Source organism: Morchella importuna (assembly GCF_003444635.1).
Source record: "Morchella importuna strain M04M26 chromosome Unknown Morimp01GS061, whole genome shotgun sequence".
NCBI classification, from domain to species: Eukaryota; Fungi; Ascomycota; class Pezizomycetes; order Pezizales; family Morchellaceae; genus Morchella; species Morchella importuna.
Genome location: NW_025763458.1, coordinates 99816 through 115686, shown reverse-complemented (window position 1 = coordinate 115686; position 15871 = coordinate 99816). Strand labels below are relative to the sequence as shown.

Sequence of the window (15871 nt, the reverse complement as noted above, 5' to 3'; positions counted from 1 at the left end):
TCACTCGGCTGAGTGTGCGGCTACTTGCGCTTTACTCTGGTCACACTACATATCTCCGTCTCCGTCTCCGTCTCATTCTCATCTCCGTCCTTATCCCCACACCCGTCTCCGTGCCCACCGGCCTCCTCTAGTACTACAGCGGCCATGTGAAACCCGCTGATCAGAAGCAAAGCATCCGTTTGTCCATGGCCACTTATTTACCCCAGAGGGCCCATGCACACGCCTGCCTAGCTGCACCCCACCCTGCCGAACCCCCGCAGCCGAAACGTTACCGAAACACCGAATGGTGCAATGGTACATCACACCTACGTAGTGTAGTCAGTGAGCTATCACACGAAGATAATAAGCATTTTGCGTCGGCGCTTCTCGGGTTAGTGGCCCTCGCGACTTCATCCGGTTGGGATTGCTTGGCGCCTGGGCCGGGTGTGGTGGTGGTGCATGGATTATCACTCGACGCTGGTGGGAGGTAGGGAGGTTAGGCTAATTTGAATGGAGAGGAAGTGTAATGCCGTTTGACGGCTATTTGGGAGCTGGTGGGTGCTGATTATGTATACTATAGGGGACCTTTATCGGATGGTAAAACATACGAGGCGGAAATGTTGAGTTTGTGGTGGTTTTTTGCTGCATTTTTTGTGCAGGAGGGTATATAGACATGGATAACAGTGAGTACATGCAGGTACTACAGCGGTGGATAATAAGTCATCAGACGGAACGCCACCAAAATACGCGTTTGCAGGCAAAATTGTGGCTAGGTCGTCCGATGACTTATTACCCACTGCTGTACATTTAGATTAAACAAACGTTAACTCTGTTATAGATATATCTAACATGTATGTACATGTAGTAGTGGTCTTTTTCCCAGAGCCATTCGGTATCATCGTTAACTACTGTCGTTAACGGAGTAATAACGGATGCTGGGTGTTGGCTGATAAGGGGATTTGGTCTAATATGAAGAGTTGACTGCGCCGCTTTTCTCTTTTCGGCTGAATCTATTAAAACCCAGTATCCGTTATTACCCCGTGAAAGATAGTATATTATATGTATGCCGTTACTCGTATACTGAATTAAAGAAACTAGAAAACTCGGGTGGTGCAGATATATAGAGGTGATTTGTATGAGAGAACACCGCCACCCCACATAAGTCATCCTTGTTTTCAACTGAGTAACTGTATTTTCTACATAGTTCTCCTGGTCATGGTAAATACTGAAAACTCCAACCACATACGCCCACCAATAAGGGATGAGCACATTAACGTGCTGTAGTAGAAGCACAATATAAATGACTCCTTGCTCCTGTACCTTCGTACTAAATGGAAATTTTTGAGTACGTAACCTAGCACATAACATATATACGCGCAGAATTCAATTGAAAAACTACAAAACCAAATCCCGCACCAAGAAACCCTAATCGTTATAAGATCCTAACGAATCTTGGTCGACTAAGTTTCAATACTTCGCGAAGAGCGGCCAAATTCCTATACTTGGTACTTCTCACCCCTTACTATAAACATTAACTCTTCTAGGCTACTCTGGACCGCGGAGGGGATTACAACAGCTATCAGAATCTGGAAACAGTTTACGAGCTGGCGTCACGGAAGGGACAATGAAACGAGGACGAAGAAGAAGAGACAAGGGAAAGGGGGTTGGGATGGGGAGGATTGAGGGATAGCCCATAATCAGGGGCTGGCAAGGGACAAACTAAAACTAGTGTTATCTTCATATCTCTTTTGTTTTCTTTCTGTACTGGTTCTATGAAAGTGGCGGTGGAAGGGAGGCAGTTCTGGGGAAGTGCGATATTGCCATAGACTAAGGTCTGCATGCAATTAATGAATTAAACAAAAAAAAAACATTAACTCTTTCCTCCTCCACACTTTCTTCTCAAACATATCAATATTAATATTGCATGCTGAAGTTTTTCGGAGCTGGAGTAAGACCTCGCCATGTAAAAAGACCTTTTCTCTATAGTTCAAATTTATTTGAACTGGGAATATGGCTTATTTATCAGTTTATTAACTAAAATGACACGGTTTTAGTAGGCATGCTCTACAACAACACAATGTGATCGAGCTGTTGAATACTACATGTATGGATGGATGAGCATTAACATCGAAGGGTTAGGGGTTCCGCTTCATCTTAGCACACTGCCAAGCTCAAGTATCACTCAGCCCAATATCCATCATAGGCGGGTGGTCTAGTACAGCGAAAGCTTGCTATAACGGTACGCTCGGGACCGGAATTTGGTACCGTTATAGAGAGATTACCCTTATATAGGAGGTGCTGGTGCTGAAAGCCAGGCAAAAAGGACCGAGAAGTGCTACCGTTATAGAGAGATTACCCTTATAGAAAGTACCGTTATAGCAAGCTTTCGCTGTAGTTAGACTGCTCGTCGGGTTAGACACGGAGTGTTTACCCAGGAATCACACATAAGGTCCTGAGTTCAAACCAGGGGTGGGGGTAGTAGCGCACATAAGTCGCTGCAGTACCTTTTTACTTTTTTTTCTTTTCTACTTCTTTTGTAGTGAAATAAATTAGGGGGCTATTATTATAACCCATAATCTCTTCCCAAATTAAATCAATCTTCATGACTTATTTGTGATAGTAAACCATATTCGATACCTGGTGGTTAATGTGCATGTCCACATATTCCAGCCTGCCAAATATTTTGTGCTACAGCCACAAAATTCCTCCCTCGTTCTCTAAAGAAGGCGGGAACCAAGAAAGGCGTAAAGAGGAGGGCACTATCAGGTTGGGTATCAACACCCGTCTATAGTAATGCTTTGCCCACGATTCTAGAAAGGTATAATTATATAATCATGAAACGAGGAGGAAACGTCAGCAAACGCGTACGGTCATCTAGAGTACCTTACGAAGCATATACCTCGAGTTAATTCAAGACACAAGGCCTACGTACTATTCAAAAGAAGGTTCTCTTGCTCAGCCAAATATTGACGTTACCGTAATATGGCACCACCGGTATTGGTCTTTGAGACGATTCTTACTTTCCTCCATGATGACTGTATGGGTATTCTAAGAAAAATTAAGCTGGAATGTCTTAGTTGCAGATCTGGGCTCAGGTAAGTTGTCGTATCTATATATGTGCTGGATATATTTTGTCTAACGGGTTATACATGAGATTATGTGTAGTGTGTTGCATGAGAAGGCTTCATATCCCTTCGTAATTGCTTGAATGCTACCGGATGTGGCCATGAGACATTGTAACACCCGCTGGTGAGTTTCACACGCAGGCCACAGAACCAAGACACAATATCTCATAAGGCAGCCTGCCCTAAAGCATAAAAAACTAGCTACATGAGTCCGTACTAGCTTTTATTTTGTTGCTAAGCTGAGCTCTAGTTTCGACTTTACCGATTGATAACCACTAAACTTAGGAGGAGGGGTGACGATACCATCTATACTAGTGTTCATATCTCAGTAGAATATTCCTTATCATCGAGGAGGGTGTGGGGAAAGTAAAGGTTGTGGCGGGGGTGCACTATCAAATTACCTTCATGGGATATCACTCGGACACATACTAATGACTGATATGGGAGTATCAAGCGCACGTGAAGGGACACAGTATGATTTTAGATTTGCTCATGAAGGCTACATATTGTCGTTACTAGAACTACGGTGCGACTCTGAACGCGTTAGATCCTCCAGGTGTCCCTATCAGTCATTAAGCTCGACTCACATATCCGACTAACTCATAGGGTTGCCGCTAATATGGCTGACTCCAGATGTAGTAACAGTTTGGTATTTGCACCTTTCTTCCCATACTCGTTTCTTTTTCTCTTTATAGCTGTTTTTACTGCGTGACCCTGAGATCGGACCTGTAAGTACTCGGTAAGTGGAGAGTATAGATTGAACTGGACAGATATCTTCAACTGAAGCTGGTCGGTACTATGGTGGATCTATCTATATACGTGGCCCAGACCATCTCTACACCAGCCCTGTTAAGGACAGGCTGTCCAGAAGCGTAGACACAGAATGTAGATGCTATTAACCATGCTGCGTGAATGCTCATTCTTTATGTAACCCATAGCGTATATTCTGTGGCCTGAAATCTCTTAAGAATCTACGCTCACGTGTACTTATATGTATCCTTAGTTGTTCGGGTGGTATATATAATTCTCTTTTATTATTAGATATAGATGACTGGGATTGAAACCCTTACTTTTCTTTACATTACAACCATTTAAGATCTATCTTTGGTGTACTATTGGAACTTAGGCGCAGGAAAAAAAAGAGGAGAGAGGAGAGGTCTTTTTAATTAGGTGATCCTGTTCCAGGACCAACAAATTGTAGCAATAAATTGCGTATATTCAATCATTCATAGTACACAATCTGTACAGCTGTAGCTGCGTTTGTTATGTACTTTTAGTTGTTGGGTTTGTGTTATATGTTTAACAGTAATATGTATCGGTCATCAAGATTTTAGCATTATAATAGAGCTACATGTAGTGACTTCTAATTTAGTGTAGAGCCTGCCATAAGACTACATGTATCTGTAGGCGCGTTCAATTTGCACAAATTCCTAGATCCTCATATACATGATCCGTTTAGCAGGGGTCTTCCTATTGAACTACACATAGTATGGTTCTTGTACATGATAAATACATATATTTACTAAGAATCTTAGACAGTGTAAATCATGTCCAAATATCTACAGCTGCGTAGAGCTTCCATTTGATGGACTCTACATCACAAAGTACCACGTCATCTTGTATATAACATATCACATTTTTATCTATCCTCGTCTCTCAATCCCTAACCTAACCTAAAACCTAAGCTTTGCCACGAGAAGCCTGAACAAATTTTCCGGAAAAACCTGTCCTTTCTGAACACTAAGCTCAGCCAATAAATAAGATGTCTGTGGCCCGATCGCGGTAATTTCACAACTTCATGAATCCAATTCATCAACATTTAAGTACTACATGTACTAAACTACACAGCCAACGCTAAAGACACCAAATCCTTAGTTTTCCTTCCTTTTATTTTAACCTTCTCGCTTATTTGTGATACCGAAATCTCGTGTCCAGTCTCCGGGCTGGATACAAAAATGAATTATCAACCAATACCGAAATCTCATATATTCACAACCCACCACCTCTTACGAGCCACACTACCCCTTAAGTGGGAATCAAACGTTCCATCCGATTTTCAAAACTTCCAGTACGATGAAAACAAGGAAGTAATCGATCAATCAATTACAGTACGACGACACAGACGTTTCCTAATATACAAGGTTCGAAGACATGGTGACAAACACACGACCGACGCCCGAAACGATGACTGGTCCATAGTATATACCTTATACCTTAGAGCACTAGGAAATGCCATAGAACAACTGTCTCTCGTCGGGGAGACTCTTCAAAGACAGAACCTCACTGGCCGGGGCGCCTTCATGTTAATGAAGAGGGGGAAACCTTACACCCCGCTCCGGCACAACATCCAGCCCCATATGTGGTTTGAAAAACATATGGTCCGATTTATGCCTCACCTATATCTACACCGATTTCCCTCGACCCTTATGAATTCTATAACGGAAACACATTATATTTAAGACCCTCGAAGTAGACGATACTACTGAACACCACATCCATAAACGGAAACACGACCAAACCTTCGAAGTAGATGACACTAGTAAACACCACATCCATAAACGGGAACACGATCAAACCCTCGAAGTAGATGACACTAGTAAACATCACATCCATAAACGGGAACACGATCAAGTCCTCGAAGTAGATGATACTACTGAACACTACATCCATAAACGGAAACACGACCAAGCCCCCGAAGTAGATGATACTACTGAACACCACATCCATAAATAGCTAGATCAAATTCATTTAAAAAGACAAGAGGGGGTACTGGAGAGATACTGTATCGTGCAATTGCCAACTGCGGTCACGCGTCATAGTTCCCCCTTCTTATGCATGAAAATACTTCAAAATCGTTCATGAGAAAGTCGGGCATGTTGGTGTCCTGGGCTTCTCTTTCGATATCCATGACCACACTTGGAAATATTACCTAAAGTTTCATTGTCAGTCAAAACATTAAACTACTTGTATTTTATAAAGGAAATATGTCACACTGCCTTGGACTATATATACGCAAGGGCATAATTAGTAACGTGCTAGCTATAGCTCATAAATAGGCAGGTTTCAATTTTCAGTTGCCATCTATCGAGGACGGCCCTGTACATACAATTATTGAATCTCGTCTGACGTACCTTCGACTTACTAATATTAGAGCCACGTACATATAGTTTTTGAACTTGGTGTGTTTTACAGTAGATTCGAGGAATGATATCACCGACTTTATAGAAAGCACTTTTATTGACTACTGACACGCCTTGCCTAGGCTCCAGATCAGGAGGGTCTAAAATTCGATTATCACTGCATTTATAGAGTAGGAGGACTCTTTAGTCATGCGGAGTACGCTGCTTCTGTATTGTATCAATAGCCGCTGTCCATGAGAAAGCCAAAGTTCCAGAGTGATCATTGTTATGTACCTGTGCATGTGGTAGCCGGTTATATCTAGATTCTGGTGATGGATGAATGATTTTGGACCTACAGGGATTGGGCTAGCTAGTTCGTGTGGTAAAAAAAAAACGGGTTTAGCCAGGGTCCTAGCATATATGTATACATGTACGTAACTGAGAACAGAACCGCCGCTAGCTGCCAACTTTCCTCAACATCCAATACAATCCTCGCCTCTTAGAAGTTGTCTAAAAAAAGTTTTCTATCAACATTCCATACTTCACTATCATTATCACCATCAGCAGAGCAGAGACTATTGATTTGCTTAACTCCACACTCGATCGCAACCACAGCTACAATACGGGCTCTCTTGACTACAAGACAAGTAGGAATGTATATTCGGGACGGGATTTACCGTGATTTTGGTGGCAATTAATTTTTTGAATATGCCTCATTGTAAGATTCCAATGAAATCTGCTGTGACTCCCTTATCCTCGATATTTCCGCTAATCAATCTATACAGATTTCAGGCTGGCGCGGCCTTCGACGCAGAAAGCACACCATCATGAGTAGGTTAACGCGCATGCTCGAACGTTTAAAGGTTAAGTCCGTCTATCTCCTGAAGACTGATTCGAGCAACAATACTCCCTACTGCATCGGCCAATGGGGTTGTGAGGTGGATTTAAGATTTATTCAGCGATTGACAGGTTGGCAGGGGTTACATAAGACCTTATTACCCCATATTTTCTATGGGTACCTACCAGCATGGGGATTTCCGAACTCCATCCGCAAAAACCACCACACTCCTATCTTCTCACTCGAAACCCCTAATAATCGGGGCTGTAGAAACGTCGTCCCGGCTGCTAAATGAGTCAACCTTTAGGTTTGGGTAAGATTACAGACATACATTAACATCATTTCAACCAATGATTTATCTTTTCGGCATCTTATTAGTCTGATTACTAGGATTATTTATGGTAACGGGGCAGAGTGGGGTTCCGCATCCCTCCCCCCAGCCGAATCTTTTGTCACGCGGGCCGACCCGATACTTCAACGTTCAGCCGGGAGCTGAAGATCTTACTCTAGAGATGTCAAATAGCTACAATACCCATGCTAATCTCCACTATAGCAGCATGTCGGCGATATCCGAGGAATGAAGGAAGGGCGGAACAATTTTCCGGTCCACGTACCTTGGAAATGTTCTAAAAGAAGCGAACTGAGGGAGCTAGACTGTAGAGATCTCGTGTCATAGCTCGATCGGATTATATATTCAACGAAGTTTCAAGTATATCTGCTACATGAAATCCAAATATAGAAAACATATTTGACAAAGGAGTCAGTTACACAAAAGCCTCCAGATACTCACAATATATCACTCGAATCGTACACTCGTGGTTAGTAATATTTCCGGGGCAACCCCGCACGCCGCTTATCAGATGCAACCTTTGGGGCTGAAACCAAATATTAAGGTCCCGGAATTTGTGATCTTGGCTGGAGAAGTTATCTCTACCGGAGTTTGTGCAAGGCTGCCTTTTTCCTCAGGAAGGGGTTGGGTAGCTTCGGCCTTACACCCACGAGGAATGCTTAAATCTTTTGACGTTTATGTCTCAAACCTGAGTAGGCAGAAATCTAGAAGGAAACCATACATTTCTTACACGAATTATTATGGACCCCACCGCAAAGTGCAAAATTATCTACCGACATAGTAACACCTCTGGTCACGTTACTAGTAACCTGAAGTATACGTACTCACCAATTTAGTAGCTCAGCCCGTATATTCGATGTACCTACCTACGGCACGTGTGAAAGGCCGAACTACATATACATAAGTACATACTTATATTCTGGTTGATAAGAGGACACTAGGCTTAAGCCTGGGAGTGTGAAAAGCCTTGCCTCTATGCAATTATATTCCTGTCTAGACATCAGGTAAACAGGAGATCTAGAAGACTGTATTTATAGATCGTAAGATCGCACGCATCCCTGCTTACCGAACCATATAGACACTTGGTCTCGAGGCGAACCAAACAATCGCGAAACGGAACGAAGCTGCATAACCGGTGACCCTTAGAACAGTATGTAGCCTTGTATTTGTATGACCCGAAGGTACCGAAGGGATACGAAGAGCCCAGACATATGCGACGCGGCTGTGCTCTGAGACAAGAACCAGGAAAACACGATGCAGCGGCGCGGAAATCTCCAGAGATCGCCAGGGGGAAAATCTTGGGACAAAACCTTATTTCACTTGTCACGCAGTGTACCGCCACAACGTTTGTCAAGCGAGATCTGCACCGCCTTGAAAGCTTAGAAAGACTTAACCCTATACAATAACCGCGGCCCAGTGTAATCGGAAAAGTAAGTGTAGTTTGTATAAGAGTACGCTATTTTACAGGCTGTGCAGTCACAAACGTCAGTTGACATCTGAAACTCTGGGGTTTTATGAGGACTGGAATACAGATAGACTCCCCTGATTGGCACTATTGATGCTACTTTACTCATGCGCAGTTACATCGATAATATTTCTACTATTACAAACTTAGTACATATAAGTCTTCGCATCAGCTTCAGTTTAGTTTTTACTAAACATCATAATTTATCTATTATTTCACCGCTTTGAAGTTAACAGCGAAATTTTGATTTGGAATATCATATGCAGGCATAAGCACTAAGCCTGAACCTGCATCAAAACCCCGTCGATCACTAAACAGAAAATATCTTGAAAATCTAGAGGTACATGTATGTACTACGCTACCCGCAAGGCTAGAAGTACCTACAATATTATCACTTGCTTACGACGTCACGTGGGAAACTTCAACCCCGTGTTTCATAATTGTGGGAGGCAGTCCATTATTCCCGCTTCGCCTCAAGGGAAGTATGCATGCATGTATGCAGGCATAAAAAACGGGATTTTATAGTTATAAATGTGTAATAATAGCAAAAAGTAACAACACCACGTTTCCACAGGAGACAAAACAAATTCATAATCACAATTACAAACAAACAGATATACCAACTTCCACCGTCTACAAAAAAAAACTGCCAACCAAAACGCTAAGACGCTAAAACCATTTCGTTCTTCCCCAAACCTCACCGATAGTGAGATAGAAGGACATGTATCCACTTACATTCGGAGAATATACTCATTCTCTCTAAGATACCTTTTCCCGCAAAATCAATATCGGTTCCTACGGAAGGAAATAAAGGGTCCATGATATTACTCACTGAGACAAATGAGAGGGCAAAGTATAGCCAGGAATTATCTCCGCCGACTTTAATGCAGTAACTGCATCTTTGAATTGCTGCTGTGCATTCTTTAGAGTAGAGACGTTTCCCAGAGACATACAAGCCTCCGCACGCTATGCATGTGGTCAGCAAAGTCTCTAATACTATATCTAGTAGATACAAAGGGTAACCTACAAGTGCTAGAAGCTCTCCAGTGAGACATTGGCGAATGTGCGCATTCTGAACAGCTCTTCCAAAAAATTCAACCGCGGGGATGAGAACCGCGCGGGCCTCGACATAGTTAGCGGTATGCCTTCTTTTCTCCTCGGCCCTGTCATCTTCTTCAGTACCGGAAGCCGATCCTTCTTCTTGATGGATCTTGGCAAGCCAATATTGTGCTTTTGAAAGCCATGCTTGCCCAAGGCCTTTACGGAAAAATAAGCATTTTATGATAATATTTGGTGATATAAAACAGAGACAAGCATACCTCTCAAGGCATCAATGTTGGTACCATCAGTGCTAAGGACTCTGTTCCATTCTCGTTCGCACCATGCTGCAAGATCAGCGATTGAACCACTGTCTGCATCAAAGTATGCAAATCCTTGGATCTCAGTGATGAGCCACAGCCTTTCTTCAAGGCGGTTGGAACCTAGCATGATATTACTGGTTTCAATGTTGTTCACACATGTGCGGACTGTGTCTGTGTGTTTTTTCCACTGCGAAGGGCTGTGAGAGAGTGTGTTGCGGATAGTGGTGAGGCCGGCTTTGGCACTGGTGATGAGCTGCTCGTGTTTTTCCATTGTAATAGATTTATGGGATTGTTTGTGAAGTTTTTTTTAAAATAGAAGAGGGTGGGGGATTGAAGTTTATAGAGATTTTAGAGAGTTGATATGTGTTATTTGGGAGAAAGATATGTATGATATATAAAGTAGGCTCAAAGTTTTGAATTGTTGATTGAGTATGGTGTTGGTTACTGTGGTGCTCTCTGCTGTTTGCTCTGAGGATTCTGAAAAAGTGAAAGTGAAGGCTTATTATATACAGATCCTATTGCATACATTGCTGATATATATATATTCCGATCTGCATATATATAGCATTAATGCATCACTTCAAGCCCCAAGAAAACAAAAAAAAAGAACAGATTCCAAAACAACAGACAAAGTGACCGAATTGTCAACAAATGACGATGAGGTGCATTTCAGAGCTGAAAGACACTCTTGGGATGAGTGGGTCTTTCTCGTGTTCCGAGTCCTTTTGCCCTAAAACTAAAGGTGATATTCTCATCTCTTGTTTGAACGCCACCCAGGCCTCATTGAACAATTGGCTGTAAAGTAATAATAAGAATCTATTTTGATCAAAATCTGAGGAGAAGGAGTCACTCTCTCCCCGGGATGGTGCTTTTTGAGCGTGCAGCAGTTTCCCACGTCCCCGGTACTGTCTATGTAAGGTTTTGTCTCCCCGGAACAAGAGCTGTTTCGGGGGTAGCAAGCTACAGCCCTACTAGTATATCAATTGTTGATAGGTTGCAGATAGTAAATACCTAGTATTTCATCGGCATATCTATGCCGTGAGGACCCGAGTGCTCGGTGAGACAGTAGCATAAGCGAAAAAAATATGCAACTGTAACTCGATCTTAGGGCAACTGAATTCCCAGGACCAAGGGACAGCAGATAGATTTATGGACCCAGGCTTTAAGGTTTCACAAGAATCGATGGGCTGTGGAATAAGATGCCGGTGGCATTCGAGCCGCAAAGGTTTTGGGTTCAATGATGCCCGTTGGATGATAGACCTTGCGGTCAAGATAGACTAGAATTAAAGAAAAACTGCCTTGCCTAGCTTTCTCCGGCCTGACTCAGGTAAAGCAGAATATGCAACTGAGTACATGTAGATACTACTATATACGATAGTTAGCTATAGCTACGAGTGGAAACTAAAAAACATGGACTATCTAGATATATCAGGAAAACAAATAACAACATGGGTATGAATTCAAGTTAACAAAAACCCGATAGGTTATACAAAGAGCACTGCAATAGTAGATATGCAAGAGGTATAACCCGGGCAAGAGGATAAAAATCAAGGACCACATATCTGTTGACGTCCAGAAACGTAGCCTTGCTATGTAGCTACTTGGATTCCATTTACAAATCAGTCATTAAATCATAAGCAAAGGCAATCCGGACTAGAACCCCCGAGAACACCCTGGGGTATGAGTGAGTGAGTGAGTGGATTATGACATAGAGACCCTTAGGTCATGAGGAGTATGTAAGACGGGCAGCGAGTGTCCGCTAGCATTTTGTCATCCTGGAGGTTGAAGAATTGCATTGTTATTCGCCACGAGGTCAGCATGCAGGGCATTAGGAACGAGCCTACGAGCGAGGCTTAGGCCGTTGGTTGCACGATTTTCTCGGCAGGGACGGGCAGATTTTATGTCCGAGCTGCTCAAGATCTCGCCAAATTCCGGAGCGATCTCTTTAGCTATATAAAATCTAGGTAGCCACGATAAAAATTCCCAACTCAGTTCGAGGGCTGAAAAAGAAGAGTTGAAGCTGGTAGGTTGTAGCATTGGACATGGGAGATTTGAGGAATCAAAGATCCTTGGAGCTCACCTTCCCTTCTTGAAGCTGTTCCTGACAGGGGAAGGTAAGGTAATGTTGAGAGTAGAGTAGGTAGTCGTCAGGGTAATTAGTACGGTGTGTTAATCTGGGCTCTCCCACATGAACGGAACCCGTGATTTCGATAATTAAAAAAAGGAGGGAGGTGTGATGCGACAGATTTGTTTGGCAAGAGATCAGGTTTTCTTTGTGGCTACTGAAAGATGTGAACACGTGGGCCTTGTTCCTGCCATCTTCCATCGCCCTTCTCGAACAGATCCCGACTCCATTAGGTCCGTCTTCATTTACCATTTCAGTAGAGTAGCTAGCCCAGCCTGTGTGTGAATTGGTCCGCAGTAGCAGCGAACTGGTCCGTGCAAAACCCACACTGCCCCCGGAATCCCCGACAGCTCCGGACGGGAGAGAGAGCTTCCCTACATGTGCAAGTACTGTGTAGAAGAAGAAGCTGTAAATTAGCTACCATCCCCTCCCTTTACACTCTTCATGGAGTCCATAGTATATGCAAACTCGCCATTGGCGGAGTATCTTGAAGGTGCGTACATACTTGTCCTGGTCCCTAGTTTGTTAACCGTCGCCCGCAGCAGAGAGAAGTAAGGAAAGGGAACACATGCTTATTGTTTTTTGTCGCGTATGCGCGCGTTCGATATTGCAGGAAATGGAGAAAATGCGGCCGATTGGGAAATCGAGCCTCAACTATCGGATCCAGCGGATGATTATAATGAACATCACCACTTCGCACCACCGTTGTCGGCACGAATCACAACTAGAGGATTGAAGTTGGGCATGGGAGAGCCCGGATGGGCGCGGAAGGCGAAGTTCTATGAGCTTTTCTCTGTAAGGCTCCTTACTTTACATACCTTGCTTTCAAACAAAGCTCTTAGACTGATTGTGTTCATTCGGTTTTTTTTTGTTTTTTTAGAAAGCTGTAGATTCCCGATTAAGTAGATCCGAGAATGCTCGATTTCTGGAACGATTTCGCTATGTGATTGTGGCCTCGCAACTCCTGAATGAGCATGTCAACGTCTCCCACTACGACCGCAAATCTGGGGAAGTCGCACCCTCTCTCGACGAAGATGCCTCCTCCCATATATTTGCTTCCCAATACGCAAAGAGTCGATACTGGGCTGGTAGTGGAGGGTTCGTTCTCGCAATTTCATTACTATTGGCATGGGTTTTGAGGGGTGGTAATGGAAGTAGCGGGATAGGGAAAGGGCGGGCAATCGCAGCGCTGTTGCTCTCCATGATGGTGGCCATATTCCTCTTTGCCCATGCGAGGCGGACGTGGTTGCGGTCCCTAAGATCAAAGGCAATCGAGTTTGCGACAGTGTTTGTGCAGAATAGTCAGTCGTTCGATGTGCTAGCCTCAAACGCCGTTACACTGATCCAGGAAGTCGAGTTGGTCTCGAGGGGATATAGGCTGTGAGTCCTTTGTTGGGTCTTTATAAAACCATCTTGGGGGGATTCGATAACTCGGGATCGGTTTTTATGGGTATATGAATGTTTACTGACGATTCCAATAGTAGCACGCCTCTGCCCCCCATCACTAGATTGGAGAGAGATAGTCAGACACGACGATGTGCCCGACTTCGGCGCTCAATTCTGTCTGCACTCACATTGGGGATCCCTCCCCATATTGGGGCGTGTAAATCTCTCCGCAATCTTACTCAGGAAGTGGATCTGGAGAAATATTATGATATATACGATATCCAAAGAGAGGACGTGGGGAACATGGATGTAGGCATCAACAAAGACGATTTTGAGGACATGGAGAGCTTAAAGGCTTTGAAGAGCTTACTACACCGGCTTCATACTATCCGCCGGATACTGCTGTGTTGTTTTTTAGCAGTTGATGCTGACGGTGCTCACCCGGATTACAATAAATGGCGTGTGGTTGTTGAGCAATTGCAAGCTCTGGGAAAACTAATGGGTGAACTTGGGGCCGAGTTGAAGCGAATACTTAGCGAAGAACAAGGTCCGTATAACAATTTCGATTCCGACTTGACTTGCAAGCAACCTACATATACATCCACACCTACCTACACAGTACACACATAAAAAATTACGCGCAAGCCAGCTGACACCCTTCCCAAAATACGCAGAATTTATAATCCCTCCTACTCCCAAACTAACTACCAACACCGTCGAAAACGAGCGCTACCGTGGCCAACTCCGTAAGCTTAATTCCCTCTCTCAGGCCCTCCGTGGCCTACAGGCCAAAATGCACGTCTTGCGCGAAGAATCCGATCGCAACTCCCGCGACTCGCAAGACTTCAGCGACTTTGCCCCAGAGCTCATCGCACACTACGACTCGATCGGCTCAGATTTACATGCCCTGGTAAGCGAATGGGAGGACGGCCGTTCCTTCCTCGCCATGAACCTCGACCGCAACTCACCGCAGACGAAGTCCCCAGAGTCCCTCAGTGGTGCTACGCTGGTTGGTGAGACACCTAGGAACTCAATGACCTTCAGTAAGGACACCGCCGATGCCCTGGGACTGGGCCTGTATACGCCCCAATCAGCGTCAACAGAGGAAGAGAATGATGTTGAGGAAGTCTACGAGGCCGTATCGGCGCCGCGGCCAAGGAGTATGATGACGAGGGAGGAGCGGATCCTGAAAGTGGCCGAAGAGAGAACGAGGGCATTAGAGCAGAAGAAGAGGGTTGAGGCAGGATTAGCACTACAGAAGGAACTTCAGTCGGTACTAGTCAAGAGGCCGCCGGCGAGAAAGAGGATCATGAGTCGTAATTTGAGTGCTTAAGGTAATGATCCTTTTCCACGTTTTTTTTATTCTTGTTTTTTATTTTGCTTTACGGTTTTAAGTTACTGCCATGTTTTCGCCCGATGGTTGAGTGCGCAAAGGAGTATTTTTTAAGTGCATATATGTAAGCTTAATTTTGTTTCATTTTGATGAAATATAATTAGTAGACAATGATTGGAAATTCCAGTTGTATTACATATGAGGGGCAGCATACTTCAAGCGATGGAGAGAAAAAAAAATAGGTTTCTTTTGTCTATGTATTTTAGTTAGTGGCTTAATTACTTGATGAGAAACGATATTTCGAGCTAGGATGAGGAGGGTGTATTGTAATGTAATAGACTGTACTTGACTAGAAACACGCCTCGAATTCTCAATCATTGGCTTTTGTGGATCCTTCCTGTTTGTGCAATTAAACCCCTTTGCAATTTGTGAACCCTTCCCGTTTCTGCAATTAAAATAGTATATTACACTAGTAATTACAGAGAGGCCTAGGCACAAGTAAGCTTTTGATAGTAATCAGCTAGCCTCGGCGGAAGTTAATTTTTTGCAGAAAAGTCATTGCCACCAATTGAGTGCCGTATCGACGTATCGGAGGTACATCCACAGGTGTATCCGATAACTTCCGCTGCAATATCGAAACAGACTGCATGGTAGCGATAGATCTGGACAGAGTGACATTGGCCTGTCTCTCCTTAACATGACAAATAACTCTGTGGCAGCTGGCCAAATAATGACATCGTATTGAATTTACAAAATCACGTTGATGACTCTAAGCACAGATTAGGATTACT

General features: G+C 43.7%; 5 protein-coding genes across 5 annotated transcripts; 3 read left to right on the top strand and 2 right to left on the bottom strand.

The window, feature by feature from the left end:
* Positions 1–185: 185 nt before the first annotated feature.
* Positions 186–650, top strand: LAJ45_11249 (uncharacterized protein; the record flags this gene model as incomplete). Its single annotated transcript, XM_046120759.1, has 2 exons — positions 186–466; positions 560–650. The coding sequence occupies 2 exons, from the start codon at positions 186–188 to the stop codon at positions 648–650; spliced, it is 372 nt and encodes a 123-aa protein (XP_045966052.1).
* Positions 651–5537: 4887 nt separating this feature from the next.
* Positions 5538–6507, bottom strand: LAJ45_11248 (uncharacterized protein; the record flags this gene model as incomplete). Its single annotated transcript, XM_046120758.1, has 5 exons — positions 5538–5623; positions 5681–5837; positions 5950–6033; positions 6266–6362; positions 6425–6507. 5 exons carry the CDS (start codon positions 6505–6507, stop codon positions 5538–5540), a joined length of 507 nt encoding a protein of 168 aa, XP_045966051.1.
* A 1088-nt stretch (positions 6508–7595) lies between these two features.
* Positions 7596–8073, top strand: LAJ45_11247 (uncharacterized protein; the record flags this gene model as incomplete). The annotated part of the gene is made up of 4 exons (XM_046120757.1): positions 7596–7671; positions 7738–7770; positions 7826–7879; positions 7955–8073. The coding sequence occupies 4 exons, from the start codon at positions 7596–7598 to the stop codon at positions 8071–8073; spliced, it is 282 nt and encodes a 93-aa protein (XP_045966050.1).
* Positions 8074–9606: 1533 nt separating this feature from the next.
* On the bottom strand, positions 9607–10507 carry LAJ45_11246 (uncharacterized protein; the record flags this gene model as incomplete). Its single annotated transcript, XM_046120756.1, has 4 exons — positions 9607–9643; positions 9708–9841; positions 9903–10132; positions 10195–10507. The coding sequence occupies 4 exons, from the start codon at positions 10505–10507 to the stop codon at positions 9607–9609; spliced, it is 714 nt and encodes a 237-aa protein (XP_045966049.1).
* A 2298-nt stretch (positions 10508–12805) lies between these two features.
* LAJ45_11245 (uncharacterized protein) lies at positions 12806–15080 on the top strand (the record flags this gene model as incomplete). The annotated part of the gene is made up of 5 exons (XM_046120755.1): positions 12806–12854; positions 12975–13156; positions 13242–13741; positions 13843–14294; positions 14422–15080. The coding sequence occupies 5 exons, from the start codon at positions 12806–12808 to the stop codon at positions 15078–15080; spliced, it is 1842 nt and encodes a 613-aa protein (XP_045966048.1).
* Between the last annotated feature and the right edge of the window lie 791 nt (positions 15081–15871).